Here is an 18,814-nt window from a genome sequence, read left to right on the forward strand (position 1 = left end):
TCATATATATAAACTTATATTAGCCCAAAAAAGAAATCAGTAAAATAACTGATATTTTGATTTTTACTTATAGTAACATTGGGATTTATTTATTTATTTAATTAATGAATTTTATTACATTCATAGGTGCACAACAGTCATCACAACCAAATTTTACAACATTTCCATCCCAAACCTTCAGTGCATCCCCCTATACCCCAGCCTGTCTCATTTGGAAAACATAAATTTTTCAAAGTCTGTGAGTCAGTGTCCGTTCTTGCAAAGAAGTTTGTTGTGTCCTTGTATTAGATTCCACATGTAAGTGATAGCATTTGATGTTGGTGTCTCATTGTCTGACTGACTTCACTTAGCATGATCATTTCTAGGTCCATCCATATTGCTAAAAACGCCAGTATTTCGTTCTTTTTAATGGCTGAGTAATATTCCATCATGTATATATACCACATTTTCTTTATCCAGTCCTCTGTTGATGGTCATTTAGGTTGTTGTTTCCATGTCTTGGCTATTGAAAATAGTGCTGCAATGAACACTGAAGTACATCTGTCTTTGTGAGTCATGGTTTTCTCTGGATAGATACCCAGGAGTGGGATTCCTGGATCAAATGGTAGTTCTGTTTTTAGTTTTCTGAGGAATCTCCATATGGTTTTCCACAGTGGTTGCGCCAATTTACAATCCCACCAACAGTGTAATAGGGTTCCTTTTTCTCCACACCCTCTCCAGCACTTATTGTGTGTAGACTTTTGGATGATGGCCATTCTGGCTGGTGTGAGGTGGTACCTCAGAGTGGTTTTGATTGCATTTCTCTAATAATGAGTGATGTTGAATGTCTTTTCATGTGTTTTTTGACCATCCATATGTCTTCTTTGGAGAATTGTCTATTTAGATCTTCTGTCCATTTTTTGATGAGGTTGTTTGTTTTTTTGGTATAGAGCTGCACAAGGTGTTTATAAATTTTGGAGATTAATCCCTTGTCAGTTGATTCATTTGCAAAGATTTTCTCCCATTCTGTGGGTTGTCTTTTCATTTTGTTTAGGGTTTTCTTTGCTGTGCAGAAACTTTTAAGTTTAATTAAGTCCCTTTGTTTATTTTTGTTTTTACTGTCATTACTCTAAGAGGTAGATCTGAGAAGATGTTGCTGTCGTTTATGTCAGAGAGTGTTTGGCCTATGTTTTCCTCTAGGAGTTTTAGAGTATCTGGTCTTATATCTAGGTCTTTAATCCATTTCGAGTTTCTTTTTGTGTGTGGTGTTAGGGAGTGTTCTAATTTCATTCTTTTCCATGTGGCTGTCCAGTTTTTCTAGCACCACTTATTGAACAAGCTGTCCTTTCTCCATTGTATATTCTTGCCTCCTTTGTCATAAATTAGTTGGCTATAGGTGCGTGGCTTTAATTCTGGGCTTTCTATCCTATTCCACCGATCTATATTTCTGTCTTTGTGCTAGTACCATATGGTTTTGATGATTGTTGCTTTGTAGTTTAGTCTGAAGTCCAGGAGCCTGATTCCTCCAGCTCCATTTTTCTTTTTCAGGATATCTTTGGTTATTCTGGGTCTTTTGTGTTTCCAAACAAACTTTAAAATATTTCGTTTGAGTTCTGTGAAAAATGTCCTTGGTGATTTGATAGGGATTGCATTGAATCTGTAGATTGCCTTGGGTAGTATAGTCATTTTGATAATAATTCTTCAATCCACAAGCATGGTATGTCTTTCCATCTATTAGTGTCATCTTTGATTTCTTTCATCAGTGTCAAATAGTTTTCAGAATACATACAGGTCTTTTGTCTCTTTAGGTAGTTTTCCTCCTAGGTATTTTATTCTTTTGGATGCAGTGGAAAATGGGATTGCTTCCCTAATTTCTCTTTCTGATCTTTTGTTGTTAGTATATAGAAATGCCATCAATTTCTGTGTATTAATTTTGTATCCTGTGACTTTGCCAAATTCATGGATGAACTGTAACAGCTTTCTGGTAGAGTCTTTAGGATTTTCTAGGTGTAGTATCATGTCATCTGCAAATAGCGATAGTTTGACTTCTTCCTTTCTAATTTGGATTCCTTTTATCTCTTTTACTTCTCTGATGGCTGAGGCTAGGACTTCCAGAACTATGTTGAATAGTAGTGGCGAGAGTGGACATCCTTGTCTTGTTCCTGATCTCCCCAGGAATTCTTTCAGCTTTTCACCATTGAGAATTATGTTAGCTGTGGGTTTGTCATATATGGCCTTTATTATGTTGAGGTAGGTTCCCACTATGCCCACTTTCTGAAGGGTTTTTCTCAGAAATGGGTGTTGGATTTTGTCAAAGGCTTTTTCTGCATCTATTGAGAGGATCATATGGTTTTTATTCTTCAGTTTGTTAATGTGGTGTATCACACTGATGGATTTGCGGATATTGATGAACCCTTGCATCCCTGGGATAAATCCCACTTGATCCTGATGTACAATCCTTTTAATGTATTGTTGGATGCGGTTTGCTGGTATTTTGTTGAGGATTTTTGCATTGGCCTGTAGTTTTCTTTTTTTGTGGTATCTTTGTCTGGTTTTGGTATCAGGGTGATGGTGGCCTCATAGAATGAGTTTGGGAGTGTTCCTTCCTCTGTAATTTTTTGGAATAGTTTCAGAAGGATAGGTGTTCGCTCTTCTTTTTCTAAATCATAAAATTCGCCGGTGATGCTGTCTGGTCCTGGACTTCGGTTTGTTGGAAGTTTGAAAATCACAGTTTCAATTTCAGTTCTTGTGATTGGTCCATTCATCTTTTCTATTTCATCTTGGTTTAGTCTTGGAAGATTGTACTTTTCTAAGAATTTGTGCATTTCTTCTAGGTTTTCCATTTTATTGGCGCATATTTTCTTATAGTGGTATTATGGTCCTTTGTATTTCTGTGATGTCCGTTGTTACTTCTCCTTTTTCATTTCTAATTTTATTGATTTGAGTCCTCTCTCTTTTTTTTTTGATAAGTCTGGTTAAGGGTTTATCAATTTTGTTGATCTTTTTAAAGAACCAGGTTTTCGTTTCATTGATCATTTCTATGGTTTTCTTTGTTTCTATTTCTTCGATTTCTGCTCTGATCTTTATGATTTCTTTCCTTCTACTAACTTTAGGTCTTGTCTGTTCTTCTCTCTTGAGCTGCTTTAGATGTAAAGTTAGCTTGTTTATTTGAGCTTTTTCTTGTTTCCTGAGGTAGGCTTGTATTGTTATATACTTTCCTCTTAGATGTGTTTTTGCTGCATCCCATAGGTTTTGGAGTGTTGTATCTTTGTTGTGATTTGCTTCTAGGTATTTTTAAATTTCCTCTTTAATTTCTTCAGTGTTGCATTGTTTATTTAGTAGCATGTTGTTGAGTCTCTATGTGTTTGTGTTTTTTGCAGTTTTTTTCTTGTCGTTGATTTCCAGTTGTATAGAGTTGTGGTTGGAAAAGATGCTTGATATGATTTCAATTTTCTCAAAGTTACCAAGGCTTGATTTGTAGCCCAGAATGTGATCAATCATAGAGAATGTCTGTGTGCACTTGAGAAGAATGTGTATTCTGTTGCTTTTGGATGGAATGTTGTATAAATATCTATTAAGTGCATTGGGTCTAATGCTTCATTCAGGGCCTGGGTTTCCTTATTGATTTTCTGTCTGGATGACCTGTTGCATTGCTGTAAGTGGGGTGTTAAAATCCCCCACTACTATTGTGTTATTGTTTATTTATCCTTTTAAGGTTGTTAGCAGTTGCCTTATATATTGTGGTGAACCTATGTTGGGTGCATAGATATTTAAAATAGTTATATTTTCTTCTTGGATTAATCCTTTGATCATTATGTAGTGTCCTTCCTTGTCCCTTAAAATATTCTTCATTTTAAGGTCTATTTTGTCTGTTATGAGTATTGCTACTCCAGCTTTCTTTTGATTCCCATTTGCATGGAATATTTTCTTCCATCCTCTCAGTTTGTATGTGTCCCTAGAAGTGAAGTTGGTCTCCTGAAGACAGCATATATATGGATCTTGTTTTTATATCCATTCAGCCAGTCTGTGTCTTTTGGTTGGGGCATTTGTTCCATTAATATTTAAGGTAATCATTGATATATATGTTCTTATTGCCATTTTATTAACTGTTTTTGGATTTATTTTTGTTGCTCTTTTTTCTTCCCTTCTTCTCTTATTCTCTCCTCTTGTGGTTTGATGACGATCTTTAGTGTTGTATTTGAGTTGCTTTTTCTTGTTTGTTTATTAGTTGTAGATTTTTGGTTTGCAGTTGCCATGAAGTTTTGACATAGGAGTGTGTGTGTGTGTGTGTGTGTGTGTGTGTGTGTGTGTATATATATATATATATATATATATATATATATATATATGTATGATTGTTTTAAGTTGTTGGTCTCTTACTTGCAAGTGCATCTCCAGTGTCCTGGTTTGTACCCTCCTCTTGTCATGATTTCTGATTTTGGTAGCATAATTGTGCATGGATGATTTCATGTATTTACTGTATATATGCCTTTACTGTTGAGCCTTGTCATTTGTGCTATTTTTGTTTCTGATTGTGGCCTTTTCTTTTCTGCCTAGAGAAGTTCCTTTAGTATTTGTTGTAAAGCTGGTTTAGTGTTGCTGAATTCTCTTAGCTTTTGCTTATCTGTAAAGCTTTTGATTTCTCCTTCAAATATGAATGAGCGCCTTGCTGGGTAAAGTAAACTTGGTTGGAGGTTTTTTCCTTTCATCACATTAAGTGTATCATGCCACTCCCTGCTGACCTGCAGAGTTTCTGCTGAAAAATCTGCTAATAACCTTATTGGGGTTCCCTTGTATGTTATTTGTTTCTTTTCCCTAGCTGCTTTCAAGATTTTCTCTTTGTCTTTAATTTTGGTCAGTTTGATTAATATGTGTCTCAGGGTGTTCCTCCTTGGGCTTATTTTATATGGTACTTGTTGAGTTTCCTGGATTTGAGTGAGTGGTTCCTTTCCCATGTTAGGGAATTTTTCAGGTATCATCTCTTTGAATATTTTTTCTGTCCCTTTCTCTGTCTCTTCTCCTTCTGGCACCCTTATAATACAGATGTTGTTGCATTTAATGTTGTCCCAGAGTTCTCTGAGCCTCTCTTCATTTGTTTTCAATCTTTTTTCTCTTTTCTGTTCCACATCCATAATTTCCACTTATCTGTCTTCCACCTTACTTATTCGTTCTTCTGCTTCCTGTATTCTGCTGTTGGCTGCTTCTAATGAATTTTTTATTTCAGTTATTGTATTTTCTGTCTCTGCTTGCTTAAGTTTTATATCTTGTATTTCTTTGCTCAGTGTTTCCTATAAATTATCCATCTTTGCCTCCAGTTTATTTCCAATGTCTTGCATCATCTTCAACATCATCAGTCTAAAGTCTTTTTCCTGGAGGCTGAGAATTTTCAGATCACTTAGTTGATTTTCTGTGTTTTTTTCTTTCTCCCTTATCCTAGTTATAGTTCTCTGTCTTTTCATTTTTATAGGTTTTTGGTGTGGTGACCTTTTTGCAGACAGTAGAGTTGTAGCCTCTCTTCCTTCTGGTGTCTGCCCCCCTTGTGGCTGAAGTTGGTACAGGGGCTTGCTGATGGGAGGGACTGGTGCCTGCCCACTGGTAGGTGGGGCTGAGTCCTATCTCTCTGGTGGGTGGGGGGCTTTGTCTCTGGGTGAGATTAGAGGTGGCTGTGTGCCTGGTGGGTTTACTGATGGGTCGGGCTGTGATCCCACCTGAATTATTGTTTGTCCTGGGGCTTCTCAGCACTGATGGGTGGGGCCAGATTTTCTCAAAATGGCCACCTCCAGAGAAAGGCATGCAGGTGAATGTTCCCAAGAGCTTTGCCTCCAATGCCCTTCTGCCACAAGCCACAGTCACCCTCTGTTTTCCTAGGAGATCCTCCAAGAACTGCATTCAGGTCTGACCAAATTCCTATGGTGCCTTTACTTTGCCCTGGGACCCAGTGCACATTTAAGTCTGTGTGTGCCTTTCAAGAATGGGGTCTCCATTTCGCCCATTTCCATGGAACTCCTGCACATAAGTCCCACTGGCCTTCAGTTCCAGATGCAGGGGTTCTTTCTCACAGTGCCAGATCCCCAGATGTATGGATTTTATGTGGGGCTCAGAACTCTCACTCCTGTAGGTGAGTCTCTGTGGACCAGTTACTTTCCAGTCTGTGGGGCTTCCTACCTGGGAGGTATGGGGTTTCTTGTATTGTATAATCAGCCCTCCTGCCTCTTGATGTGGCCTCCTCTTTGTCTTCTGGAGTAGGATATCTTTTTGAAAGTTTCCAGTCCATTTGGTTGAAGGTTGCTCAGCATCTGGTTGTAATTTTGTTGTTTTTATGAGAGAAGTTGAGCTCCAGTCCTTCTGTTCCATCATCTTAATCCCTCAGGGGTTTTTAAGATTTATAGAATTGTATAGCCATCACCACTATTTAATTTTAGCACTTTTTCAGCAACCCCCCTCAAAGAAACTCATACTCAGAATACCTTATCTTTCTCAGTCCCTCTTTCTACTCTCCTCTCCACCCCTCCCCAGCTCCAGGCAACTACCAGTCTAGCCCTTTGCTGTTATGGATATACCTCTATGGATATGTCTCTTCTAGATGTTTCATATATATGGAACCATACCATATTTAGTCTTTTAGAAATACTTACTCTTGTTCAGACTGATGAATGTATTTACCCTTAATCTTCTCCATTTTCTTATTTTGATTTCTAGTCATACAGTGATTTGGTCACACAAGGTTAGTCACTGTAATTGGGCATACAGTCCCATTCAAAACAAAAGTTTACATCTGACACATGTGAACAAATGCATATTTTGGTCTTTTTATTACCTCCACTAGGACAGCATCTTGTGAATAGCCTAGAGTGAAGGGAATATGGTTAGATACCACGAGCATTAAGTACCAGCCTATCTTTCTCTTATAAGTCTTCCTAAGCCTTTTATAAGTCTCTTTCTTATAATCCTCTCTCATAAGCCTTCAAACAATATTAATTTCAACCTGAATCTTACCAGATGCCTGGTATTGACAGACAAAGACAAATAAATGCAGCTAGTGAAGGAGACTGATATATTAGCAAATCACTCATACAATGTGGTAAGTATTATAATAAAAGCTTTTGTATATAAATAAAGGTAATGAATCACATGAGAAACCATAGCATTATTTCAGGGGAAAATTTTTAGAAAAGTGTGGGGACCTAGGTCATAGAAACTATCCAGTGTACTACTTAGTTGATTCACTATGGTACCCATTGATTTTTACCCTCAAGTTTGTCTCCTGGGGTTGGAGCCCTTTCCTTTCCATACATTTAGTAAGTGAAATGACAAAATGAGATGGTAGGTGAGGATTCTAGGAACTACATTTGTCTTATACTCAGACATTGTTTCCTTTACAGGTATAAGGTGGAACCTTCACCAGCAGTAGTCTCAACCACCATGGTACCAAATGTAGATAAATCACTCATTCTGGAGATATCTACCAGCTCCAAAACACCCACCAGTGACGAGGCATTTCTTTTCAAAAAGCCATCTATTTTAAAAGAGGAACCCACTACTGAGGATACAGCCCTCATCAAGAGGTCATTATCTTTAAAGAAATGTGCAAATCAAGGAGAGGGATCCTTCTTGGAGAAGCCTCTATCCTTGCAGGAAGAGACTGACAGTGATGTTGTAGAGCCAGTGACTTTTTGGAAGAAGCCTAAAACTGAGGAGGAAACCCCTACCCAGAAGCTGTTATCTTTAAAGAAAAAGTGTGCCACTCAGAGGAAGTTGTCCTGTTTGAAGAATCCACTAGTATTACAGAAGACAACCTCTGAAGAGAAGTCACTCATTAAAGAGCTATTGCCTTTTAAGGGAAAGCCTACCACTGAAAAGGAATGCCATGTCCTGGAGCCACCTGCATTGCAAGAGAAGCACACCACTGAGCCACAGGTATCCATTTTGAAGAAATCACTGGCCTTGCAGGAGAAGATCAGCATTGAAGAGGATTCCCTCTTTAAGGAGCCACTGGCTTTTAAGAAGCAACCTACCACTGAGGAGACAACCCTCACCATGAGATCATTATCTTTAAAGAAAAAGTGTACTTCTCAGGGGAAGATGACCCACTTGAAGAAGCCATTAGAACTGCAGAAGACCACCTCAGGAGAGAAGACACTAATTAAGGAGTCCTTGTCCTTTAAAAAGAGGCCAACCAATAAGGATGAGTCCCACTTCCAGGAGCAATCTGTGTTGCAAGATGGGGAAGTTACCTTCTTTAAGAAGCCATGGGCATTTCAGAAGAAAAAAGATGGCAAAGATGAATTTCTTATGGAGACCATTTCCCTTAGGAAGAAGCATACTACTACGGAGGCAGCCCTCTCCAAGAAGACATTACCTTTAAAGAAGAAGCGTACCACTCAGAGGAAGATGTACCACTTGAAGAAGCCACTACCATTGCAGAAGATCACCTCTGAAGAGAAATCACTCATTAAAGGGCCATTGTCCTTTAAGCAGAAGCCTACCACCAAGGAGTCCCTTTTTCAAGAGCCCTCTGCATTGCAGGAGAATCACACTACTCAGGAGGAGGTATCCATCTTGAAGAAGCCCTTGATCTTGCAAAAGACTCCAGCTGAGGAGGAGTCACCTTTAAAGGAGCCTCTGGCTTTTGAGAAGAAAGGGGCAACCTCCACCAAGAAGCTGTTACCTTTTAAGAAGAAGTGTACCACTCAGGGTAAGGTGTCCTGCTTGACCAAGTCACTAGGATTGCAGACTACTTCTGGAGAGAAGTCACTCATTAAGGAGTCATTATCCTTTAAAAAGAAACCCACCACTGAGGAGGAGTCCCTCTTCAAGGAGCCATCTGCACTGCAAGAGAAGCACACCACTCAGGGGGATGTAGCCCTGGTGAAGAAGCCATTGGAATTCCAAGAGGATATTTACAATAAAGATGGACTTCATATGGAGCCAGTATCCTTTGGGAAGAAACATACCACAAAAGTGGCAGTCTCTACCAAGGAGCCATTATCTTTAAAGAAGAAGACATGCACCACTCAAATGGTCATGTCCATCTGCCAAGAACTGTCAGACTTGCAGAATATGATTGGCAAGGGTAAAGATTCCTGCATTACAGAGCCAGTGTCATTTAGGAAGAAGTCTTCAACTGATGAGGCAGTTCTTACCACAGCACCATTATCTTTAAAAACGAGGCGAATCAGTCAGGGGAAGACACCCCTCTTGAAGACGCCATTGATCATAGAGAAGACCACCTCCGAAGAGGAGTCACTCTTTAAGAAGCTATTGCCCTTTAAAAAAAAGGCTACACCTGAAGAGGAGTTCCTCTTCCAGGATCCGTCTGTCTTGAAAGAGAAGCCCACCACTCTGCAAGAGGTGTCCCTCTCAAAGAAGCCATTGGCCTTGCAGGAGAATATCATCACTGAAGAAGAATCATATATTAAGGAACCAGTGACCTTGGACGAGAAGCCTACTGCCGAGGAGGAATTCCCTTTTCAGGAGCCATTGTCATGGCATGTTAAACCTACCCACAAAGATGCATCCCTCTTCTGTAAGTCTTTGGCCTTGCAAAAGACTGATGCTGAAGAGGATTCCTTGAAGATGTTGGCTTTCCAGGAGAATAGCACCACTGAAGAGGAATTCCTTTTCAAGAAACCATTAGTTCTGGATGAAGAACTCTCTGCTGAGGCAGCAACGACCGTAGTGGGGCAATTATCTTTAAAGAAGAAGCCCACTGCTCAGGGGGAGGTGTTCCTCTTGAAAGAACAGTTGGCCTTGCAAAAGAACATGATCAGTGAGGAGGAGGAGTCCCTTATGAAGCAGCTGCAGGCCTTGCAGGAGAAGCCCAGCACTGAAAAAGAGACCATCCTGAGGGAGTCCTTGGCCACACGGGAGAATCCCAGGAGTGAAAAGGAGACCCCCATCAAGGAGCCCTGGGCTTTGCAGGAGAATCTCCCAATGGAGGAGAAGCCTATGTTGAAGGAGCCCTTGGCCTTGCAGGAAAAGCCCAGCAGTGAGAAGGACTTGCCCTGCAAGGAGTCAGGGACCTTGCCAGAGAATCTCACTCACAAGGAAGATACCTTTCTTAAAGATTTCTTGGTCCTCCAAGTTGAAAGCAGCCCACATGTGTCCACCACCACTGCTCCTAAATCTAGAACAGGCATGTGCAGCACTGTTGTCATGTCCAGTGTGGGCAAATTCAGTGCCACAAGCAAGTCCAGTGCTTGTGAATCCAGTTCCAATAAACCTTCCTCATCTCGGGGCAAGAGATCACAGGAGGAGGTATTCTGCTTTCTTTCTTCTTAAATTAGATGAAGTATTCTTTGTTGTCCTGGAAGCGGCTGCTAGCAACGAGATTTTTTTTTTTTTCCTTCCTAAGCAATTGGGTTGCGTATAGTAAGCTACAGTAAATCAAATTGGCCTTGTAGAATCCCTTGACTTCCTGGTTGGCATAGTGATATACTTGAGCAGTTAGAAAGTATTTATTCCAGGAGTTCCCATCGGGGCTCAGTGGTTAACAAATCCAACTAGGAACCATGAGGTTGTGGGTTCAATCCCTGGCCTTGCTTAGTGGGTGAAGGATCCGGCGTTGCCATGAGGTGTGGTGTAGGGTGCAGATGTGGCTTGGATCCCGAGTTGCTGTGGCTGTGGTGTAGACTGGCAGCTACAGCTCTGATTGGACTCCTAGCCTGGGAACCTCCATATGCCACGGGAGCGGCCCCCCAAAATGGCAAAAAGACAAAAAAAAGAAAAAAGAAAGTATTTATTCCAGGAATACCCTCAAGGGTCTAGAATACTGTGTGTGTGTGTGTGTGTGTGTGTGTGTGTGTGTGTGAGAGAGAGAAAGAGAGAGAGAGAGAGGGAGGGGGCGGGGGGGGGGGGGGAGAGAGAGAGAGAGAGCGCAACCCCTCTTGTAGGCAAAACAATCTGGATAAAGGTGTATAAGGGAGGAAAATAATAATAAGAATCAGGCCAGATCAAAGCACTGAGACCTAACAAGGGGCCTAAGAAGGCAGGTGACATAAGCTGAAAGAGTAAATTAAGAATCTCTTTCTTGGAGAATCTTGAGCTTGCCTCTAAAAATAGTGCTCGGTTCTTAAGGCAGAGCAGGTGTGTATGAGGAGGAGGACTAAGCATTTCTCAACAGTATGAAGATTATAGGGCTGGGAGTTCCCGTCGTGGCTCAGTGGTTAATGAATCCAACTAGGAACCATGAGGTTGTGGGTTCGATCCCTGGCCTCGCTCAGTGGGTCAAGGATCCGGCGTTGCTGTGAGCTATGGTGTAAGTCACAGACGCGGCTCGGATCTGGCGTTGCTGTTGCTGTGGCTGTGGCGTAGGCCGGTGGCAGCAGCTCCGATTCGACCCCTAGCCTGGGAACCTCCTCCATATGCCACGGGTGTGGCCCTAAAAAGACCAAAAAAAAAAAAAATTATAGGGCCAAGGGGTGCTCTGTTATGGCCCAGGATGTATAAGATTTGAGGAACCTTAGCAGAAGATGACAGAGGGGCGAATGAATAATTTTTTATGTAAATGTCCTAAGCTTCTCTTGGAATCTTTCCCCTAATATGTCTTTTTGGTGCTTTCCAAGCAGTTGACCCTACTGGAGGATATTGACAAGGACCACAGTGATCCATTTTTCAACTCAATATATGCCAAGGATATCTTCAGTTACATGAAGGAGAGAGAGGTGTGTAGGTGGTGGGGGAGAGGGGCAATGATTTCTAGTTCTTATTTCCTCATCATATTTCCCTCAAATGCAAGTTTAAAGGAGGAGGTAATAATGATAATGACAATAATAATAGCAGCAACTGACATCCACTGGTAGCTTACTGTGAGTTAAACATCGTGGGAGTTCCCGCTGTGACGCAATGGGACTGGCAGTGTCTTGAGAGAGCTGGAACACACGTTCGATCCCTGATCTGGCCCAGTGGATTAAGGATCCGCTGTCACAGCTGTGGCTTAGGTTGCAACTGCAGCTAGGATCTGATCCCTGGCCTGGGAATTCCATATACTGCAGGGCAGCCAAAAAAGAAAAAAAAAAAAAGTTGTGCTAAGGGATTTATAAACACGATCCTGTTTAATTCTTCCAATAATTTCCTGATGGTAGGTATTAGTCTCTCCTTTTTCTAGTTGGGGGAAACTGCTCAGTCACAACTAATTTGTGGTAGGAGATCTGGGATATGAACTAAAGTCTGATTACCTTGAAGACCATAAGCCTGCATCTCTTAATTGCTGAGGAGATAATCTCAGACACGAAAATGGTCACGATCTCTTTCCAAGTGGCTGGTCTTAGCGATGTTTTCCCTTCTCTGTGCAAGTTTCTGCCGTCATGTGTACACCATACCCTTTGTCCCAGCTCTCCAACCTGGTGAAATCGTGTTTCTCCTTTGATATCTGCCGGTCTCCTGTGCTACTAGTGTTCATCAATTGCAAATTTTCTTCTTTCTCTCAGTGGAACATAGTTCCATAGTTATCTATATCCATATCTACTAACTAGATAACCTACTAACTAGGTAATCTACTAACTAGGTAATCTAACTATATAACTAGGTAATCTACTACATAACTAGATAATCTACTAACTAGAATTATAGCAGGCCATGGGTAAGAGGAAGGGTGACTATCTTATCTCCTCTCTAGAGACATAGAGATAGATTAACTGACTCCAGAGCCTCTAAATTTTCTAGTATACTTCAGAGGAAGCAAGAGATACTTTTGCTCTACTAACACTGCAGGCCTTAGCTCAGCAGTATCAGTTCCACTTGAGATCTTGTTTGAAAGGAAGAAACCTAGCCTCATCCAAGACCTTCTAAATTAGAATATGAAATTTCAAGATCCCCAAGTATCTTTCACGTATGCCTGTTAAAGTTTGAGAAGAACTCCTCTACACAGCATGGCATCATGCTTTAGATTGAATTGCAAAGAAGGGGCAGAATCTCAGTGGTATCCCAACGGTGGTCATACGTGTGAACCTCTGTTCCCAGGTGTGCACCTGCCCTTATTCCATAGTCTCCTGGACTCCTCAATAAACACCCTGACACCTCAATATCCGCGCACAAATAACATGTGTGTCCTTTTCCCAAGGATAACGGAACCTTGTCTGGTAAAGGATTCTTTGCTTCCTATCTGATACCAGCTGAAAAATAATGAGTTAAAACTGTGAAGAAGGAGTTCCTGTCGTGGCACAGTGGTTAACGAATCCGACTAGGAACCATGAGGTTGCGGGTTTGATCCCTGGCCCTTGCTCAGTGGGTTAATGATCCGGCATTGCCATGAGCTGTGGTGTAGGTTGCAGACACGGCTCGGATCCTGTGTTGCTGTGGCTCTGGTGTAGGCTGGCGGCTACAGCTCCGATTGGACCCCTAGCCTGGAAACCTCCATATGCCACAGGAGCGGCCCAAGAAATAGTAAAAACAAACAAACAAACAAAAAAAAAAACAAAAACAAAAAACTGTGAAGAAGTTACTTAAGTTACAGTTTTTTCCTGAGATATTAGTTGCAAGTATTTGTTTCCTAAGTTACAGTGTTTAAACTCCAGGAAGAGTTTATTTGTTAACATTTCTTTCTTCTTGCTGCCAGGAAAAGTTTATACTTAAAAAATACATGGCCAGGCAGACTGATATCAACAGTGACATGAGGGCCATTCTCGTGGATTGGTTGGTGGAGGTGCAGGTAAGCTTGACAACTGCTGCCTTAAGGGGCTGCTCTTTCTCTTTATCAATTATTCATTAAGCTTTGCAGGGGCCAAACACAGTAAAAATTTACTGGATCTACAGAACTACTGAATAAGCCATGACTTCCTGCCTTCAGGGAGCTTATGACCTATGGGGCAAGATAAGACATGCAGACAGGTAAGACAATACAAAGTAAAATATACTAAGTACTCTAAGGATGTTATTGGAGTTCCCTGGTAGCCCAGCAGTTAAGGATCTGGCATTGTCACTGCTGTGGCTTGGGTTGCTGCTGTGGCACAAGTTTGATCTCTGGCCCTGGGAACTTCCTCATGTTGCGGGTGAGGCCAAATAAATAAATAAATAAATAAATAAAAAAGGGAAAGAAAAGGATGTTATTAATAAGGCACCGTGGGTACTCAGTGGAAAGAAAGATATTTTTAGAAAAGGCAATGATGTAAAAGGTAGTTTAATCATTCTCAAAATCCTTTCAAGGTATATCTAGTGATAAAGTCTTTGAAGCTTTGGATGGGATGGGTAATAGGACGGACAGTGTAGCACCCAACATGGCAGGTGGTTTTTTGTTGAGGGTTGGACATTTGAGGGAATATTGCTATATATATATTCCTTTTTTTTTTTTGGCCTTTTAGAGGCGCACCTGTGGCGTATGGAAGTTCCCAGGCTAGGGATCGAATTGGAGCTACAGCTGCTGGCCTACACCACAGCCATAGCAACCCAGGATCCAAGCTGCATCTGGGACCTACACCACAGCTCATAGCAATGCTGGATCCCTGACCCACTGAGAGAGGCCAGGGATCGAACCCACATCCTCATGGATACGAGTCGGATTCGTTTCTGCTGCACCACAACAGGGACTCCAAATACTGCTATAAATACATAATTATTGCTTTACATGAAGGAAGCCTAGCCCAGAATAGTACCTGGATGTAGTAGAGGTCAATAAATATTTGTTGAATGAATGGATTGCTATGGAGTTCGCAAGGAAATATAAGGCGTGGTCTAAGCCCAGCACAGTGTTATATAAAATTAGGAAGAAAAGGTCATATAGTTTAGTATCCTTTAAATACCAAAGGAGTGGTTCAGGCTCACTTTGGAGTGACAGACTAGGGAAATGTCATAGACATGGTATATTTGAACATCAGTAAGGCATGAAAATGTCTCTCATCTTATGGAAACGAAGAATAGTAAATTTGATAAGAGTAGAATTTGGGTAGATCTTCAATAAGTAAAATTGACCGCAAAGACTGCTGATCATAGCCAAGCAAGAGATATCTAGTAGACTGCCAGTGGACTTTGTTCTGACCACCATTTTTAGGGAGTTCCAGTCATGGCTCAGCAGCAACAAACCTGACTAGTATCCATGAGGACTTGGGTTCAATCCCTGGCATTGCTTAGTGGGTTGGGGTTCCAGTGTTGCTGTTTGCTGTGGTATAAATCAAAGACGTGTCTTGGATCCTGAGTTGCTGTGGCTGTGGTGCTAGATGGCAGCTGCAGCTCTGATTTGACCCCTAGCCTTGGAACTTCCATATGTCATGGGTGCAGCCCTAAAAAGGCAAAACATTTTTTTTTTATGAGTGATATAGATGAGAAAGGAGAAGACCGTCTCATCCCATTCTCAAATGGCATGAAACTGGGCGTAGGAATAGGAAATAAATGGATAACAGATAAAATCTCTCTACCAGCTGGAACGATGAACTCAATGTTTTCCTTCCTTCCTTCCTTCCTTCCTTCCTTCCTTCCTTCCTTTCTTTCTCTCTTTCTCTCTTCCTTCCTTCCTTTCTTCCTTTCTTTCTCCCTTTTTTTCTCTCTCTTTCTTCCTTCCTTCCTTCCTTCCTTCCTTCCTTCCTTCCTTCCTTCCTTCTCCTCTTAAGGGCTGAGTGTTCACCACATGGAAGTTCCCAGGCTAGGGGTCCAATTGGAGCTGCAGCTGCCAGCCTACACCACAGCCACAGCAACGTAGGATCTGAGCTGCCTCTGTGAGCTACACCACAGCCCAGGGCAATGCCAGATACTTAACCCACTGAGTGAGGCTGGGATTGAACCTGAATCCTCATGGATACTAATCAGGTTTGTTACCGCTGAGCCACAATGGGAACACCTGGACTCAACTTTTTATTTATTTATTATTATTATTATTATTATTTTGGTCTTTTTGCCTTTTCTAGGGTCACACCTGCAGCATGTGCAGGTTCCCAGGCTAGGGGTCCAATCGGAGCTGTAGCCGCCAGCCTACACCACAGCCACAGCAACATGGGATCTGAGCCACGTCTGCAACCTACACCACAGCTCACGGAAACGCTGGATCCTTAACCCACTGAGCAAGGCCAGGGATTGAACCCACCACCTCATGGTTCCTAGTCGGATTCGTTAACCACTGTGCCACGATGGGAACTCCCTGCACTCAACTTTTTTAAAAAAAGTTTGTGTTATTTTTATTGCACAAAAATTCACATTTATTATAGCCAAGAAAGAAATGATAATTGTGATCCCACAACCTATAACACCTACATTCTTGTGTGTATATTATCCCCTACTTTTTTTTTTTTTTTTTGTCTCTTTGCCATTTCTTGGCCACTCCCGTGGCATATGGAGGTTCCCAGGCTAGGGGTCGACTCAGAGCCGTAGCCACCGGCCTACACCACAGCCACAGCAACATGGGATCCGAGCCACATCTGCAACCTACACCACAGCTCACGGTGACGCCAGATCCTTCACCCACTGAGCAAGGCCAGGGACCGAACCCGCAACCTCATGGTTCCTAGTCGGATTCATTAACCACTGAGCCGTGATGGGAACTCCCTATTATCCCCTACTTTTAAAGTGGTGCATGGATCACAGAATCACAGATGCCCAGGTCCCATCCCAGACTTATCAGATCAGAATTGTGGAGGTATGGCCCAGACCCACATATATTTTTAAAGCTCCATAAGTGATGCTGATGTACACCTTTTGGTAGAGAAACACAGTTGTAGGGAATGATATAGATACTATTTTCATAACGTTAATTTTTATATTTTAAAATAATTGGTACAATTGACTTTTGGCATACGGTTCTATGGAACTTTAATAGTATTTTTAAATAATAGATTCTGGGTTCCCGTTGTGGTTCAGTGGTTAACTAACCCGGCAGAATCCATGAGGACACTGGTTCAATCCCTGGCCTTGCTCAGTGGGTTAAGGATCCAGCGTTGCCGTGAACTGTGGTGTTGGTCGCAGACATAGCTGGGATCCTGTGTTGTTGTGGCTGTGGCGAAGGCTGGCAGCTGAAGCTCCAATTCGGCCCCTGGCCTGGGAACCTCCATATGCCGCGGGAGCGGCCCAAGAAATAGCAACAGCAACAACCAAAAAGACAAAAGACAAAAAAAAAAAAAAGATACAGAACTGTTCCATCACTACCCTTTTATAGCCACAGCCATCTCCCTTCCCTCTCCTTCCTGTCCTTGGAAACTTGTTTTCCACCTCCGTAATTTTGCGATTTTAGGAATGTTATATAAGTGGACTTGCACACCAGGTAACCTTTTGGGATTGGCTTTCATCATTCACCATAATTTCCTTGAGATCTAGCCATGTTGTGTGTATCAATAGTTCATTTCTTTTTATTGCTCAGTAGTATTCCGTGCTATGGGTGTACCAAGGTTTGTTTAACCATTCACCCCTTGTAGGACATTTAGGTTCTTTCCAGTTTCTGAGACTGAAAAGAGCACTATAAACATTCATGTACAGGGCTTTATGTGATTATTAGTTTTTATTTCCAATATCTATACCTAGGTCATATGATAAATATATGTCTAACGTAATGAGAAACTGCTACAGAATGACTCTATCATCTTGCAATCTCACCTACAATGTATGAGAGTTTCAGTTACTCTACATCTCATCAGTACTTGCTATGGTTAGGTTTTTGTTTTTGTTTTTAATCTTAGCCATATAGATGTATGGAGGAATCTCACCATAGTTCTAATATGCATTTCCTCCAGGGCTAATAATATTGAACATCATGCCTACTTGTTATCTGTACATCCTCCTTGGTAAAGTGTCTACATCTTTCGCCTCATTTCAAATTCGCTAGTTTATTTTTTTATGTCAAGTTATGGGAGTTCTTTACATGTTCTGGATACAAATCCTTTGTTGGATATGTGATTTACAGACATGGTCTACCAGTCTGTAGCCTTTTTATTCCCTTATTTGTGTCTTTCACAGAGCAGAAGGTTTACATTTTGATAAAGTCTAGTTTTTCAATGTTTTCTTTATGGACTGCAGTTTTTGTTTGTGTCATGTCTAAGAACTCTGCTTAAACCTGGGTCATGGATATTTTCTTCTATATTTTACCTAAAAGTTGTATAGCTTTTTTTTGGCTGCGCCTGTGGCATGCAGAAGTTCCAGGGCCAGGGATGGAACCCAAGCCAGAGCAGTGACAACACTGAATCTTTAATCACTAGGCTGCCAGGGAACTCCTAAAAGTTTTAGAGCTTTAACATTAAATCTATAATCCATTTTGAATTAGTTTTTGTATAAGGTATGAAGATTTTGAAGTCAAGGCTCATTGTTTTGCATATGGATGTCTGATTGTTCTAACACCACTTGTGGAAAAATACATTTTCTCTACTAAATTGCTTTTGCACCTTTGCCAAAAATCAATTTGCCTTATTTGTCTGGGTCTATTTCTATACTTATTTCTATATTCTGTTTCATTGCTCTCTCTGTCTATCCCTTTGCCAATATCACAGTCTTTATTTCTGTAGTTTTATAATGAGTCTTAAAACTAGGTAACATGATTCTTCCAACTCTACTCTGTCCTTTTGTTCCAAAATTGTTTTAGCTATTTTAGTGTCTTTGCCTTTCTAGGTAAATTTTAGAATCGGTTTGTCTATATCTATAAAAATCCTGCTGAGAGTTTGGAATTGAATTACATCTTGTGCATAAAAAACTTAAAACCTGGTTAAATATAATAGACTGTTTTTCTTCTCCTGAGGTTTTTTCCTCTGTGTGTTTTTGTTTGTTTGTTTTGCTTTTTAGGGCCACACCCATCACATATGGAGGTTCCCAGGCGAGGGGTCCAATCAAAGCTGTAGCTGCTGGCTTATGCCACAGCTCACAGCAACGCTGGATCCTTAACCCATTGAGTGAGGCCAGGGATCAAACCCTCATCCTCATGGTTGCTAGTCCA

At 41.2% G+C, this 18,814-nt stretch overlaps 1 protein-coding gene across 2 annotated transcripts in view; it reads left to right on the forward strand.

The window, feature by feature from the left end:
- The window catches only part of CCNB3 (cyclin B3), a 65,456-nt gene that overhangs the window by 21,855 nt on the left and 24,787 nt on the right, over positions 1–18,814 (forward strand). The window contains exons 5-7 of one of the 2 annotated variants that reach the window (XM_047765579.1): positions 7,362–10,236; positions 11,544–11,642; positions 13,535–13,627. In XM_047765579.1, the coding sequence (XP_047621535.1) occupies positions 7,362–10,236; positions 11,544–11,642; positions 13,535–13,627 (3,067 nt within the window). The remainder of the gene's footprint in view (positions 1–7,361; positions 10,237–11,543; positions 11,643–13,534; positions 13,628–18,814) is intronic. The other variant, XM_047765582.1, reaches the window with a different exon arrangement.

This window comes from Phacochoerus africanus, chromosome X, assembly GCF_016906955.1.
Source record: "Phacochoerus africanus isolate WHEZ1 chromosome X, ROS_Pafr_v1, whole genome shotgun sequence".
NCBI classification, from domain to species: domain Eukaryota; kingdom Metazoa; phylum Chordata; class Mammalia; order Artiodactyla; family Suidae; genus Phacochoerus; species Phacochoerus africanus.